The sequence below is a fragment of the Ursus americanus genome, chromosome 28 (assembly GCF_024610735.1).
Source record: "Ursus americanus isolate L20-20 chromosome 28, mUrsAme1.1.p, whole genome shotgun sequence".
NCBI lineage: Eukaryota > Metazoa > Chordata > Mammalia > Carnivora > Ursidae > Ursus > Ursus americanus.
In genome coordinates this window covers 17,773,295-17,787,760 of record NC_142154.1, presented here as the reverse complement: position 1 = coordinate 17,787,760, position 14,466 = coordinate 17,773,295, and the positions used below count along the sequence as shown (strand labels likewise).

Genomic DNA, 14,466 nt, shown 5'->3' with positions numbered 1-14,466 from the left:
TCTCAGAGCAACGATGGCATCTCTCTCCTGTCACGGAGCCTCTGGAAATCACTGTTCATTTGTGATGGGATGAGCGAAAATGGCAATAACACGGTAGTCATATTATGAAAATATTTTGAGTCCAGGAATCCCTGGCACACACTTTGAGAACCCCTGGGATAGTGTAATGAAACCTAACAGGTCAGTCCGGGAAAATGCGACACTTCGGTCTGGCACTTGCATCTGATGGCCACTGCACAGCCTCGGGGGAGTTCTGTGGCCTCTCCCAACCTCTGTGTCCCTCTGTGTAGCCACCTTATCTACCTTTTATCCATAAAGAGGGGCTAATTACAGTTCCTAGTCCATAAACTTGCTGTGAAGAGGAACATGGGATGACACACACGGGCTTAGCACAGCGCCTGGCACAGAGTCAAGAGGTCAGCAAATACTGGAGAGACAAATAATTCAAGATGTGCCGCCTAGACTTACGGTTTCCTTTGTGGCCGGCAGGTCTGACCCTACTTTTTCTGTTTCCGCTTGGCCATGGTAATCCAGGGAGCCAAGGAAATGCTGTCTGCATCCAAGTGTGGGCCTTCGCCAGTCCAGACGTAAATACAAGTATGGACAGGTCTCAAGCGGCTCATTTTATAAAATGCTCTTTGGGTATTTTTATCGTTCAAATTTCTAAAGAAGGGAACCCTACTTTTTTCTCTATCAAAACAAACCAGGAAGAAAGACTATCGTCCAGCCTATAGGCAATAACAACGTTTAGGAAGCACCACTGGCTTCGGAGTCTAGAAACCTTTACTTCAGCCTCAGCTGTGTTACTGCTTAGCTGTGGGAGCTGGGGAGCTGGGCTTGCCTCTAATAAGCCTGGTTATTTGTCTGCAAAACAGGTTTATGTCTGCCGTCTTCTTTCCTACTTAGCTTTCAGGCATATTGAAGAAAGCGCTCTAAGGAATTATAAGAAACAAACATTATATTATTATTATTTTAAGATTTTATTTATTTATTTGAGAGAGAGCACGAGCAGAGGGGAGGAGCAGAGGGAGAGGGAGAAGCAGACTCCCTGCTGAGCAAGGAGCCCCATGCGGGACTCGATCCCAGGACCCTGGGATCATGACCTGAGCTGAAGGCAGACGCTTAACCAGCTGAGCCACCCAGGTGTCCCAACAAATATTATTTTTAATATTATTGTTGCTTCAGCAATCGTGAAATAAAATAGCAGCACCTTTTTTTGAAACTTTACTTGACAAAGTTATAAACATATACAAAAGTAGAAAGACTGGTATGCTGAACTCTGTGTGCTATGTATCCATCACCGACTTTAATTATTACCAACTGATGGCAATCCTGTGTCATCTGTGTCCGCCCTCCACCCCCAACAGACTGTTTTTGTGGATGAATTGTTTTCTGTCAGTTTTATTGCGATACAGTCGACATACATCAGTAAGTTTAAGGTGTACGGCGTGACGGTTTGACTTACATATATTGTGGGATGATTGCCACAGTAAGTTCTGTCAGCATCCAACATCTCATATGGGTAACAAAAAAAAAAAGTTTTTTTTCTCCTTGTGAGGAGAACTTGAGGATCTACTCACGTAGCATCTTTTAAATATGCCATGTGGCAATGTCAGCTATAGTCATCACGCTGTACGTCACATCCCCAGTACTTCTTTATTCTGTAACCGAGGGTATGTTCCTTTTGACCACCTTCATCCGAGTATTCTTGAAGATCACTTTTGACACAAATATCAGACATTGTATGATTTCATTGTAAATATTTTAGTATGGATCTCTAAGAGATAAGGACTCTATTTTAAGCAAAATTGCAATACCAGTATCACACTTAAAAGAAACTTTAATAACGGGTGCCTGGGTGGCTTCGTCGGTTAAGTGGGCTGATTCTTGATTTCGGCTCAGGTCACGGTTTCAGGGTCGTGAGATCGAGCCTGGTGTTGGGCTGTGCACTCAGCAGGGTGTCTGCTTGTCCCTCTCTCCCCCTCTGTCTCTCCCCCTGCTCACGCCCTCCGTCTCTCTAAAATAAATAAATAAAATCTTTAAAAAAGTTAAACAATACTAAATAGTCAATGTTCAGATTTCTTTGATTAACTCATAATTTTCTTTATAGTTTGTTTGTTTGAATCAGGATCTTAATAAAACCCATGCAGTACAGCTGATCAGTATGTCTTTTAAGTCTCTTAATCTATAGGTCTTTCTCCAGACATCAGAAAAAGATTTTTTTTTCAAAATATGCTTTTCAGAGACAAGACTGAAGTCTGGCCACATGGAAACCTTTTCACTGAGACTTAAGTGGGGATAAAACAAATGATTCGATTAACACTAACGTCAAACCATTGTCTGTCGTGCATCAGGCATAATACAAACAGTAGTTAGAGAAGCCCCCCCTTGTTATTGCTTGCCTCGTGCCGTGCACTATAATCAATACTTTTCACAAATTAGTTTCAATTCTTTTTACATTTCGAGGTAAGTTTTGTCATTCCCATTTTATAGATGAAGACAAGAGGACTTCCTGAGGTTAAGTGACCCCCCTACAGTTAGAGCCATCGAACAAGCAGCAGAGTCAGGATATCAAATTAGATTTGCCCGTGCATTCTTCCCAGACACCATCATACCAAATGTATTTCTCCTCAGATGTCAATCACCTTTACCAGATTTTTCTTTCTTTTGGCAGCTGGCGATTTGCATTTTACTTAATGATTACTGTTGCTGGAATTGTATTTCTTTATGATGTAAGTTGTCTCTTTGATATTCTTTGATGAGAATTTGTCTTTAATTTTAAAAATCCTTGCCTGTGAATTCCTCATGAAATAAGGTTCTCAGTAAGTTGACCAGCTTTCATGCTTTTAAAGTCACACGGATGCCGAGAGCGGTCACAACTCCTCAGTCTGTCTTTCAAAGCCTTTGTTAAGTATTGAATTTGCAAACATAAGTTTAAAACCTAATCTCTCCCTATTTCCACTCACACGACCCATGTGCCAACTACCCTGGAATACGGACAATCCACTGAACATACCTGGCATATTTCACTTTTGGATTTTAGCACATTTTATCCCCTGTGCCAGAAATGTCTTGCCCTTCCCACTTCTATCTCTACCTGCAGAATCCCATCCAGTCTCCTATGACATACCACCTGTTCCATCAAGACTCGGTACTCACTCATCAGAAATCTTTCTTTACCATATTACCTTTGCATTGTCTATTTAAATAGTAACTGAATGATTACCCCATTAAGTGATGTATAAACTACACGGTAAGTAGAATAACTTCCTTTTTTTAAAACAATGTTTTTAAAGATTTTATTTATTTGAGAGAAAGAGATTGAGAGAGAGAAAAGGAGCAGGGGCAGAGGGAGAGGGAGAAGCAGGCTCCCTGTTGAGCAGGAAGCCCAATGTGGGACTCGATCCCAGGACCACAGGATCATGACGCTTAACTGACTGGGCCACCCAGGAGCCCCTGTTTGATTAATTTCCTATGGGAGACAGCACTGTGTGGTCCCAGATTCATGAGGAGTCGTGAGCGTCCCAGGCACGTTGTGTGGGGACATATACAAATGCCTACAGAGAGAGAGAGGCACAGCAGGGGCGACAGTCTCACTGTGCATGCGTGGCCCCATCAATGACATCAGGAAGAGTTTATGTTTTCTGCTGAAATCAGCCTTTGACTCTGACAAACTTATTTTTTTCTCTCTTGGTTCCTTGTTTTTTCAGAAACCTTGGGTATATGACCTGTGGGAGGTGTGGAATGACTATCCCAGGCAGGTAAGTCCCTTCTGATACGGTCCTCCCTTCCTTCGACTTCGGAGGCCCTCAAATTGTCCCGAGTTAGGTCCGAGTCCCCTTCCTACTCTCTGTCCATGTCTGTGCAGTCCTTTGGCTCTTTCTCTACCAGAGCTTACTCATCCTTATTCCTTATTTACCTATCTCTTGTGTCGTTCCTCTAGTCTGTGCAATTACATATTTGAGTTTAAGTCGCTATCTTACGATTTATTTTCTATTTGTAATAGCTGGTGCATTTCCTTTTATTGTACTCTCTTCTTGCTTTTTTACAGGACAATCAAGTTTTTTAAAAAATTATTATTCCATTTCTCCCTTTACATTAGCTCTTCAGTTAGGCATCCTTTGGTGCTTTTAGTAATTATCCTAGAGATTATTGTATGCATTTTTGAATTATTGGGTCTAATAAAAATTAGTGCTCTTACCTCTTTTCAGTCACTGAAAAGTCATTAGAATTCTTCATAGAATTATTCATATACCCCCCTCCTATTTCCTCCTTCAAATATTTAAAATGCTACAAGTCATTGCTATTATTGTTTTGCAAATCAGTCAAATTGCTTCTCCGTGCTCCACCTTGTATCCTGCTTTCCCATGCTTCCATCTGGGATGATTATCCTTCTGGCTGAAGACGTCCCTTTGGTTTGCTTTTCTGAAATGTTACCACTTTGCCTTCATTTTTTAAAGGATATTTTTGCTGGGTATAGAATTCTAGGTTAGCAATGGTTTTCCTTTAGCACTTTGAAAATGGCATTCCATTTTCTTCTGGATCCTACTGTTTCCTTTAAGAATTCAGTTGTCAGTTTTATTTTTGCTTCTTTGAACAGAATTTCTCTGACTGATTTCAGTCTCTTGTCTGAACTTGAGGATCTACTCACGTAGCATCTTTTAAATATGCCATGTGGCATATTTTCTTTGACTTTATCCTGCCTAATGTCCGTAGAACTTCTTAAATCTGTGGTGTGATATCTTCAGTCAGTTTTAGAAAATTCTCAGCCACTGCTCTTGTTCCTTTCTCTCTTTCCGCTCTTTCTGGAGATTCAATTACAGATGTGCTAATCTGTTAGATGTTCACAGTAGGTCCCACATGTCTCTTATGCTTTTTCTAATGTTTTCTAGCCTCTTGCTTCTTCTGAGCTTTAGTCTGCTGGGAGACAATTCTCCATGGATTTCTTGCATATTTTCATGTCTTATGAAGCAAAACACTGCCTGCCTTTTGTTCCGTACTATCTTTTCAAGGATGTTTGTATAGCAGACAACCTTGGAAGACAGAAATACCTCCTTCTGGAGCAAAGGGTAGGCACATTACTATCTGTTATGAAAGATTCAGGTTTCCTAGCTCAGGCTTCCTCTCTTGTAATACAACCCATGGTATGTGCAGATGTCATCTGACACTTTTTGCTTACCCCTGTATGAGTTAAGGTGGGAGACCTGTCCCAAATATTGATATTCTGAGATCAGACGAGATCGGGCGCGTTCAGGGTGGTATGGCCGTAGACCCAAATATTGATATTCTGACAGCTACTATTACTGTGAATAATACAGTACCCTTTACCTCTGACCCAGGAGTCTTGTATCTTCAATCAGCCCCCATGAAACTGTGACAAGCTATCTTGCAAGTAAGGTAAAATCTCAGACCCTTTACAGATCTGGATATATTCTATATTAATGTCCTCTAGTTTGTTGCTGCCTTTATCAGCACTGTCTAAACTGCTGTGAAACACATCTTTCGAGTTCTAAATTTTAGTAACTGTTTTTCACTTCTCAAATTTTCATTTAACTCTTTTTTTAATGGATTCCAGTTCTCTACTGAAATTTCCCACATTTTAACCAAGTTTTTAAGGTTATTTTAAAGTCCAAGTCTGAAGAATCCGATGTCTTGATAGCCTATGGGTCTGTTCTCTTTTCTTATTCTTGTCTCCTGATGCTTGAAAACTTTTGATTGAATAATAGATATTGTATATGAAAAATTATAGATGCTCAGACTATTATCTTACTCTTGAGAAGATTTACTTTTTCTTCTCTTCGTTAGATTAGAGACAGATCTCCTTCATTTTATATGTGATTGAGCTGATTCAATGTGGATTCCAGTCTTTTTGAGAGCAGGTGTATTTACAACTTACCCATATTCCTGGGGTGTTTTCCTAGTGGTTTGACCAAAAGATTACAGTGTTTACTAGGACTCTTTTTCTTGGCTGGCCCTGAGTACCAATTTGCATCCTTGCACTATGAGATTGCCATAAGTCTTATTTAACTTCTCCTACTTCTTCGTCTCTGGACTCCATACTGCTTATAAATTGGCAAATGCTGACAAATGCTATACACAGGTGTGGTTTTCTGTGAATTTGTCCCACTTATGGTCTATGGAACTTCTTGGATTAAGGATTCACTAGAAATAAAGGATTCATTTTTAATGCATTTTCTCTCAGAAATCTTAACTCCACAGGTTCTGGGTGCCTTGCCTGCTCTTTGATGCCTTTGCAGAGATATTTTTATGCATTTTACCCAGATCCTTTTTCAGTTCTCACTAGGAGAGTTAGTCTCATACATGCCTGTTTGACACAGAAGAAAGCAAAAACTGTCTCATTCTATTATGGCCTTACTGAGGATGATCAGTTGACCAGAAAATTATTCCTTTTAATGTGTTAGCTTCGGTATTAGAGAATCAAAGAAGGTTAGACCATAAGATACTTAGGCATTATGTAGGTCAAACTCCAATCTTATTCTTTGACCTCCAGCTTACTCTGAACTTCTCAGGTATATCAGTTATCTCTTGGCACGTAATAAACCATCCCCAATGCAGTGCCTTAAAACAACAACCATTTATTTGCTCATGATTTGGGTTAACAACTTTGGCTGGGTCCAGCTGAGCCATTCTTTCTGCTCTATTTAGTGTTAAATGAGTTCATGCATGTATTTTCAGTCAGTTGGTAGGCTGGCTAGGGGATGGCTCATGTCCCTGATGTCCTCATTCGTATTTTTGGCAGTGGACAACTTGATTCTCTACTTTGTTCTTATCAGCAAGATAGCTCAGGTTTCTTACCTGGTGCTTACGAAGTCTCTGCTTGCATCATATTTGCTTGTGCGCCTTTCACCAAAGTCCAAGATCAAGTTCATGGTCATGTAGGAGAAGACTCTACCAGCACATGAATATCAGAAGGTGAAATTCATTGGAGGCATTGATGTAACAATCCATCACACCAAGTAATATAATATCTCAACTTAGCTAAAATAAGCACACTCCCACACACACACTATAAAATTATTAAGGAAAATTCTAGATATAGAATTTTTTTTTCAGAAGACATTTTTAGAGTACTTAAATAATTGTATATATTTTATTACTGCTCCATTTGAGAATAGGTCAATTCTGATTACTAGCTGTCACCAGTAGAGAAGTTAGGACATCAGATTTTAAATAGTATTCAAGAAACATAAAACAAGGTAAACTGTAGGAATAGCAAAACAGATTTGCCAATATTCTTAAGTAAAGATTCTTGAATTTGTTTTCCCTAATTTAACTTTTAGTCACCTAAAACAAGGCAATCACACCTGTTGTAATTTTATTAACTTCTAAACAAAACACTTAATTTGATTTTGGAATTCTTGTCTACCCTTTCAGAAATAAAATGCCTTGAAATATTATCTTTGATTCCTTCTCAGAAGTTGAAATCTTTTTTTAAGATTTATTTGTTTTAGAGAGGGAGAAAGAGAAAGAGAATGAGAGAGAGAGAGAGAGGAGGGGCAGAGGCAGAGGGAGAGAGAAACTTAGACTCCATGCTGAGCACAGAGCTGAGGTGGGGCTCAGTGTCACGACCTTGAAATCACCACCTGAGCCGAGACTAAGAATTGGACTGTTAACCAATTGCGCCACCCAGGTGCCCCTCAGAAGGTGAAATCTTAAAGTGTCATCATTTTGGGGAGTTCTGTGGAACATAAATAGGTATAAACAATAGTTTAATGCCTTAAAATGAGTTGTTTATATGGTGATACTAAAGTAGTGAAAACTCTCATTCTCCTTAGCCCTTGCTGCCGTCCCAGTACTGGTATTACATTTTGGAGATGAGTTTTTATTGGTCTCTGATATTTAGCCTTGGCTCTGATGTCAAGAGGAAGGTAAGTATCTTTTTTGTTTGTTTGTTTTAAGATTTTATTTGAGAAAGAGAGAGCTCGTGAGACAGCAAGTGGGGGGTGGGTGCAGAGGGAGAGGGAGAGAGAATCCTAAGCAGCCTCTGCACTGAGCGCAGAGCCGGATGTGGGGCTCGATCTCGAGACCCTGAGCCGAAACCAAGAGTTTGCAACCAAGAGTCGGACATAACCGACCTCATCACCCAGGCGCCCCTAGGTAAGTATCTTATTTACAAAGCTACTTTATCTACTTTTTCAAAAATTGTCACCCTCCCCTGCCCTCAATCTTAATCTTTAAATTGTATTCTTATGTGTGTTAATTTCAATTCATAGCCTTTTTGCATCTTATAGCATATAGAATATTGCAAATCTTGCTCATGCTTTGGTGCCTTGATAAGTATTTTCAGTGCAACATTGTAGACACTTTCACTTGGAAGCTCCACTCTCGTTCAGTAAGAAGAGAACTCTCCTTTATCCCATCCCGTCTGTTTTTCCCTTTGGGTTTGGGCATTTGATGTTCTTCAAATACAGGTGTTAGTAGTTTTAATTCTGTGGCCACATCTTTTAGTTGTTCACAAACCACCTTACGTAATTCTTCGATGTATTCAAAGACTTTGAATACATGTTGTCCTTAATTCATCCAAGATCTTTATGAGGAAACTTTGCTTTGGGCATGCTTGGCTTTACTTTAGATGTAAGGAAATTGAGCCACAGGCATGCGAAAAAATGTATCCTCTGAGTTAACAAAGGTCGATGTTTTAGGAACCGTTTGCTGATACAGAAAACCATATTAGATTCTCAATGCAATCACAAGATTTTATCATATATGTTAGCAACTCAGATCGAATAATAAATACTCTTGGCATATACCTCATCCACTACATTCTATTTAAAAAGTCAGTCTGTGGCAAAATTTGTGTGATAAATGAGGTTAAGTTGAACTCAGTATTAAGGAGATAAGACCAAGCCGGCTTGATTAAATGTTTGGGTGCGTGATGGTACACTCTATCCATCACTAAGGGCTCCATCAGCTGCAGTCAACAGGAGATCTGAAAAGAAAAGTTATAGAATGTAAGTATAAGAATGTATTGTGAAAAAATCTGATAGATGTAATCTTTTCCATAAAACTCAGGAATAGCTGTAGATTAACTGTCATTAACCTTAGTCTGGGCTAAGAATACATCAAAATTTAATTGTTTGAGTCATTTTCTCAAGGGAGGGGATTGAAAATAATCACTTTTTAGAAGGTCTTCATAGATATACTAAGGTGGGTTGATGCTATAATGATTCTATCTTTCTCCCACATCTTTTTTTTCAGTAGTTGGTTTCTCTTTAGTATATACAAGTGCATTGGGTACCTTTTGAAAAATTAAATGTAAATATATGTCATATATTTTGTAATTGCATATCTTCAGAGACATAAAACTACTGGAACATAGGTAAAGTAAAGACTCTAGAGTCGGAAGGCCCAGGTTTGAATCCCTGGCTTCACCACTCACTAGCATCTCAAGCTAGCTGGCTAACCTCCCAAAACTTGATTTCCTCATCTGTAAAATGGAGCTAAAAATAGTTTCTGTCTTCTCTGGTTTTTGTGAGGATTAAGCAGATTAACCCACACAAAGCACTTCCTGGTATACAATAAGTGCTCAATAAGTTGGGCTATTATTAGTAGTATCATGTTTACTCTTTCACTTTGGCTACAAGGAAACTGAAATCTTTAAGTTTTTTTTTTTTTTAAACATCTTTATTGAGGTATCTGCACATTGCCCAGTGCAGTCATCGAAAGTGCGTAATTCAGTGGTTTTGAGTATGTCCACAGAGCTGAGCAATCATCACCACGGCCAATTTTAGAGCATTTTTATCAACCCCCAAAAGATATCCTGTACCTTTTTGCAGTCACTTGCCATTTCTCTAACTTCCCCAGCCCTAGGCAACCTACTGGCCGACTTCCCATCTCTATGGATTTGCCTCTTCTGTATATTTCAAATAAGTTGAATCATAATCTATGGGTTTTTTTGTGTGTCTGACACTTTCACTTAACATAATGTTTTCAAGGTTCATTCATGTGGAAGCATGTATCAGTCCTTCATTCCTTTTTATTGCCAAATAATTATCCATGGTATGGATATACTGCATTTTATTTCTCTATTTGTTACTTCATGGCTATTGGGGATGTTTTCTTTTTTGTCTCTTAGGAATAATGGTGCTGTGAACATTCATATACAAGTTTTTGCATGGACATATTTTTATTTCTCTCGGTAGAATTGCTGGGCTATGGGATAATTCCATATTTAACCTTTTGGACAACTGCCAAAAATGCTGCACCATTTTACATTCCTACCAGCAACATATAAGCATTTCAATTTTTCCACGTCCTTGCCAACACTTGTTATAGTTCATCATTTTTATTATGGCTGCCCTACTGGGGATGAAGAAGTATCTCATGGTGGTTTTGATTTATGTTTTCCTAATGACTAATGAGGTTGAGCGTCTTTTCATGTACTTGTCGGCCCTTTGTATATTTTGTTTGCAGCAAACATTTACGGATTTATGCTCCATTGTGGTAGCTTTCTTTAGCCTTGGGTTTGTAAGATACTCACTGCTCTTTCATTTGTTACTTGTTTCATAGGTGGTAACACTTATTTTAATGGTTGTGTAATTTTATTATATTGTGTATCTGTCTTTTTTCCTTTTTGGAATTAGAGAAGAAAGGATAAATGTAAATATACACAGGAATGTGTGTGTGTGTGTGTGTGTGTGTGTGTGTGTGTGTGTGTGTGTGTATGGGGCGTGTGTGCATACGTGTGTGTGTGTGTGTGTGTGTGTATGTATCCAGTGTGGGGCAGTGGAAAGAAGATCAGATGTGAGGATTTAGACAACGATTCAATGCTGGGTCAAAGTTAAGTGACTTCATCAGTGAGCATAATGTGCATTAGTTCCTTCACAAGAATTGTGTTTAAGAATCAAAGTGAAAGCATTTTACAAATTTCAAAACATTCAGATGTGTGAGTTGCTTTTTAAAAAATATTGGTATTATTGTCGTTGTTAGCACTTCCATTGATTAGGTGATAACTGCATTTGCTTGATAGCTTCCATTTTCCTCTCGTTCTATAGGATTTTCTAGCTCATGTCATCCACCACCTGGCTGCTATAAGCTTGATGAGCTTCTCTTGGTGTGCTAATTATATTCGCAGTGGGACCCTCGTGATGATCGTGCACGATGTGGCTGACATTTGGCTGGAGGTAAAAGTTTGCCATTAAAAAAGTAATAACAATACCATGTCCTGGGTTTCTGGGACGGTATGTGAGTGATTTAGCAGGGCTCTCTGTCCTGAAAACACCCAAAGTCCAAGGATGTCTCTGGGTCCTCAGATCCTTCAAGCTTAGAAAGACGAAACCTTTTAGTGTTTAGTTTCCAGTCTTCTCCATGGTACTGGAGAGAGGTTAACCCATGGGATTCCACTTGTAAAAGTTACGTGCAGATACAAGCTTAGAAAATACGTTGAGATATGTGAGGCAGGAATGAACTCGAATCTTTTAAAAGGAAAACGTGGATGTGTAGCATTATGGATTCTTAATGTTGGATGGTATCATATATTTACTTAAGCCGCAGCCCAATACCCATTGGATGCTTGCACTGGTCCTCCTCCAGCTTTAAAGAATGAGAGCTGATGTTTATTCAAATGGTATTTATTTTCTAAGGAAGGAATGTTTTGGAGCAGGGGACATTAAAACAAGAGTCTTCCTAGTCCCAAGCAACACAAAGCATGAGAAACAAAGCAAATTAGGATTGTTTTCTCTACTTGTCTCTGCTATGTATTGGTTCCTGTGTGCCCTGAGGCAGTGACCCAATAGCCGTCTTGCCCGCCAGCTCTCCTGGTGTACTTAGGGCCACACTTCCCAGAGCCATTCGTTTGTCCTCTCAATGCCTTCATTTATAATGAAGCCGAGGAAAATGACGCTAACCCATCTCATGTTCAGGATTGCCTCTTGAAGTTGAAGGGCTGATAGCTGAATCTAAGCTGGTATGGGAGAAATTAAGTTGATAGGATCGTGTTCTTCTAGATCAGGGTTTACCAAGCTTTTTGGTGAAGGGCCAGAGAGTAAATCTAGCTTTGTGGGCAATATTGGATCTCTTGCCATTTATTCTTCTTTTCTGATGGTCTGCCTTTTCTTTTCTCATACCCCTTTAAAAATGTGAAACCCATCCTTAAGGGCTGACCAGCTTTAAGCCCATAGGCTGGACAGTAGTTTGTTAAACCCGGTTCTAGATGTAACCAGAAGTCATTTGAAGCCATTTCAAAGCAACTGGCTACTGTTAAAATATTAGATGTGTACAGAATTTTGTTTCTTCTGTGTAATGGCAATTAGACATGTAAATCCCATTCCAAAGGTCAAGATTATTCAGGGCAGCAAATGGCTTAGCAGAAGAAGGATTGTGACAGTTTTCCCATGTGTTGCTGTCTGCATGTAGCCATATCTGTTATAATTACCTCCTCCTCTGATCATATCTCAGTAACCCTGCCTGTAAATTAAGACCACATTGGCCATGACTTAAGAATTTTATGCTACTCTGTTGCTTCTAACCCCTCTAGCCTTTGGTGTGTGTCCACTGTAAAAACAACTTCATTGGGTTGTTAAAAGGGAGTTAGATGTGGAGACTGGGAATAAGCTCTGGGTTGTCCCTATCCACCCTCCCCAACCCCGTCATTGACATGCTATAACTCCCTAGGTGACTTGGGCAAATCACTTAATGCTTTGTTTTCTGTCTTCAGCAGTAATATGAGAATTCATATCTACCCCTTAGAGTATAGCGTGAGGTTTAGCTCATTACTGTTGGAAAATGTTCTGAGGTTCATAGGTGAAAAAAACAGAAGGAAAATGAAATGTCATACTCAGAGATCCCTTCATGGATAAACTATGAGAATAGCCTCATGTTGTTAATGATAGTGAATCATTACTGATTCACAAGCCATGATCTAACCTGAGAGTCAATGAGCAAGGCCAGTACCTTCCACCAGCTGGGAAGAGGCAACAGTAAGTGGTGGCATGGGGCTGATTTCTGATATCCTCCAGGGATGCCTAGTCCACAGATTCCTCAAGTAGTTGACTTTAGTGGTTGTCTTCTCAGGCAAGTTCTAATTGAACTCAGATATGGTACAATTTTTGCCCCTGTTTAGACCCTCTTAAAGATGGTGACTATTAATCTTTCATATTCCTCAAGACAGTTGGTGGGTCACTTTTTAGCTCTTTATTTGTAATGAAAAACAGCCTCAACATCCACAACTCTTACTTAGAAGGACCCTCTGCCTTCTTCATGTATCTTCCTGATCCTCTGGCTTTCCCCATGTTCACGTTTGGATGCAGGACCCAACACTTGAACAGTATCCTGACTCGTGCTTAGCAAAGGAGCAGGGTGACTGTCGGATCTCCATCCTGGCACAGCCCAGAATATGCTGTGTGTGCATTTACCCCAGGGAATGCTACTTTGCCCTCACAAGTGCACTCTCTTCCCACCTATGCATATCTCTGGCTAACCACTCTGGCGGGGCCTCTGACTCTTCAAACAGCTCCCACTCTATTCCAGGCACGCTGAACTTCTGGCCTATCTCCCCATACCCATCTCCCACCCACTTGGCAGACCAGCCTTTCAACTCAGCATTTGAGGCTGTTCCCTTCTGGGCCCCCTGCCACCCCACAGTCTAATCGTATCCTTATCCCATGGTAAATACGGCAGAGTATGGAAAATGCAATGTAAACCCTTCCCAAAGCATAAATGTAATGCAGTGTAAAGCCCTCCCGAAGAGCTGCCTCTCTCGTTTAAGACTGGCTTTGAACTTCTGGGCCAATTTCAGTCCTGAAACCACCCAGACCTGAGCCACGCTTCTACAAGGAAGACCTACAGTAAGCAACTCCTACCCACCTCCCACCACCCCCAAGTCCAGACACCTTCCCGTTCAGCCTTGGGCTCCACCAGATAATGCATGAGGATTCTCATCAATTAACCTTCTACTACCACATTAAACACTTTCCGTAACTCCTTTGATTCAATACATATCACACGGGCAATGTAGACTAGCATAAAATAAATGCGGAAAAATCGAGGGCTTGCGACTTTATTTCAACCGGGACAGGGCCCCCAGAGTGACCTCCCCACTCTGCCCCTTCTGCCAGCTGCCTTGATTGCAACGTGCCCAGCCCAGCCCAGCCCAGCCCAGCCCAGGACTTCACTCATATTTCAAGCTTTCTCCAATCCAGCTCTCTAATCAGTTCAGTGGAGAAAATAAATAAGTGCCCCAATAAAATGCATGCTAACATTCATTGTGCTAGCTCGTAGTGCTTGCAAAGGACAGGAGTAATATTATAGTCATTTTAACATATCTTTTTAAAAATATTCTATTATGGAAAATTTCAAACGTATGACCAAGAGAAGAGCATAATGGACCCAGTGGGTCCATCCTCCAGCTTTAACAGTTGTCAGTATGGCCAGTCTCATTTCATTGACTTTCCCATCCACCCCCCCCCCCCCCCACACACACTGCTTTGGACCAAATCCCAGGCATTG

General features: G+C 40.3%; 1 protein-coding gene across 1 annotated transcript in view; it reads left to right on the top strand.

Moving 5' to 3' along the window:
- Positions 1–14,466, top strand: part of CERS3 (ceramide synthase 3) — a 73,262-nt gene that overhangs the window by 19,784 nt on the left and 39,012 nt on the right. Inside the window, exons 4-7 of the mRNA XM_045795436.2 lie at positions 2,675–2,732; positions 3,711–3,761; positions 7,797–7,889; positions 11,016–11,144. Coding sequence (XP_045651392.1) covers positions 2,675–2,732; positions 3,711–3,761; positions 7,797–7,889; positions 11,016–11,144 — 331 coding nt within the window. The remainder of the gene's footprint in view (positions 1–2,674; positions 2,733–3,710; positions 3,762–7,796; positions 7,890–11,015; positions 11,145–14,466) is intronic.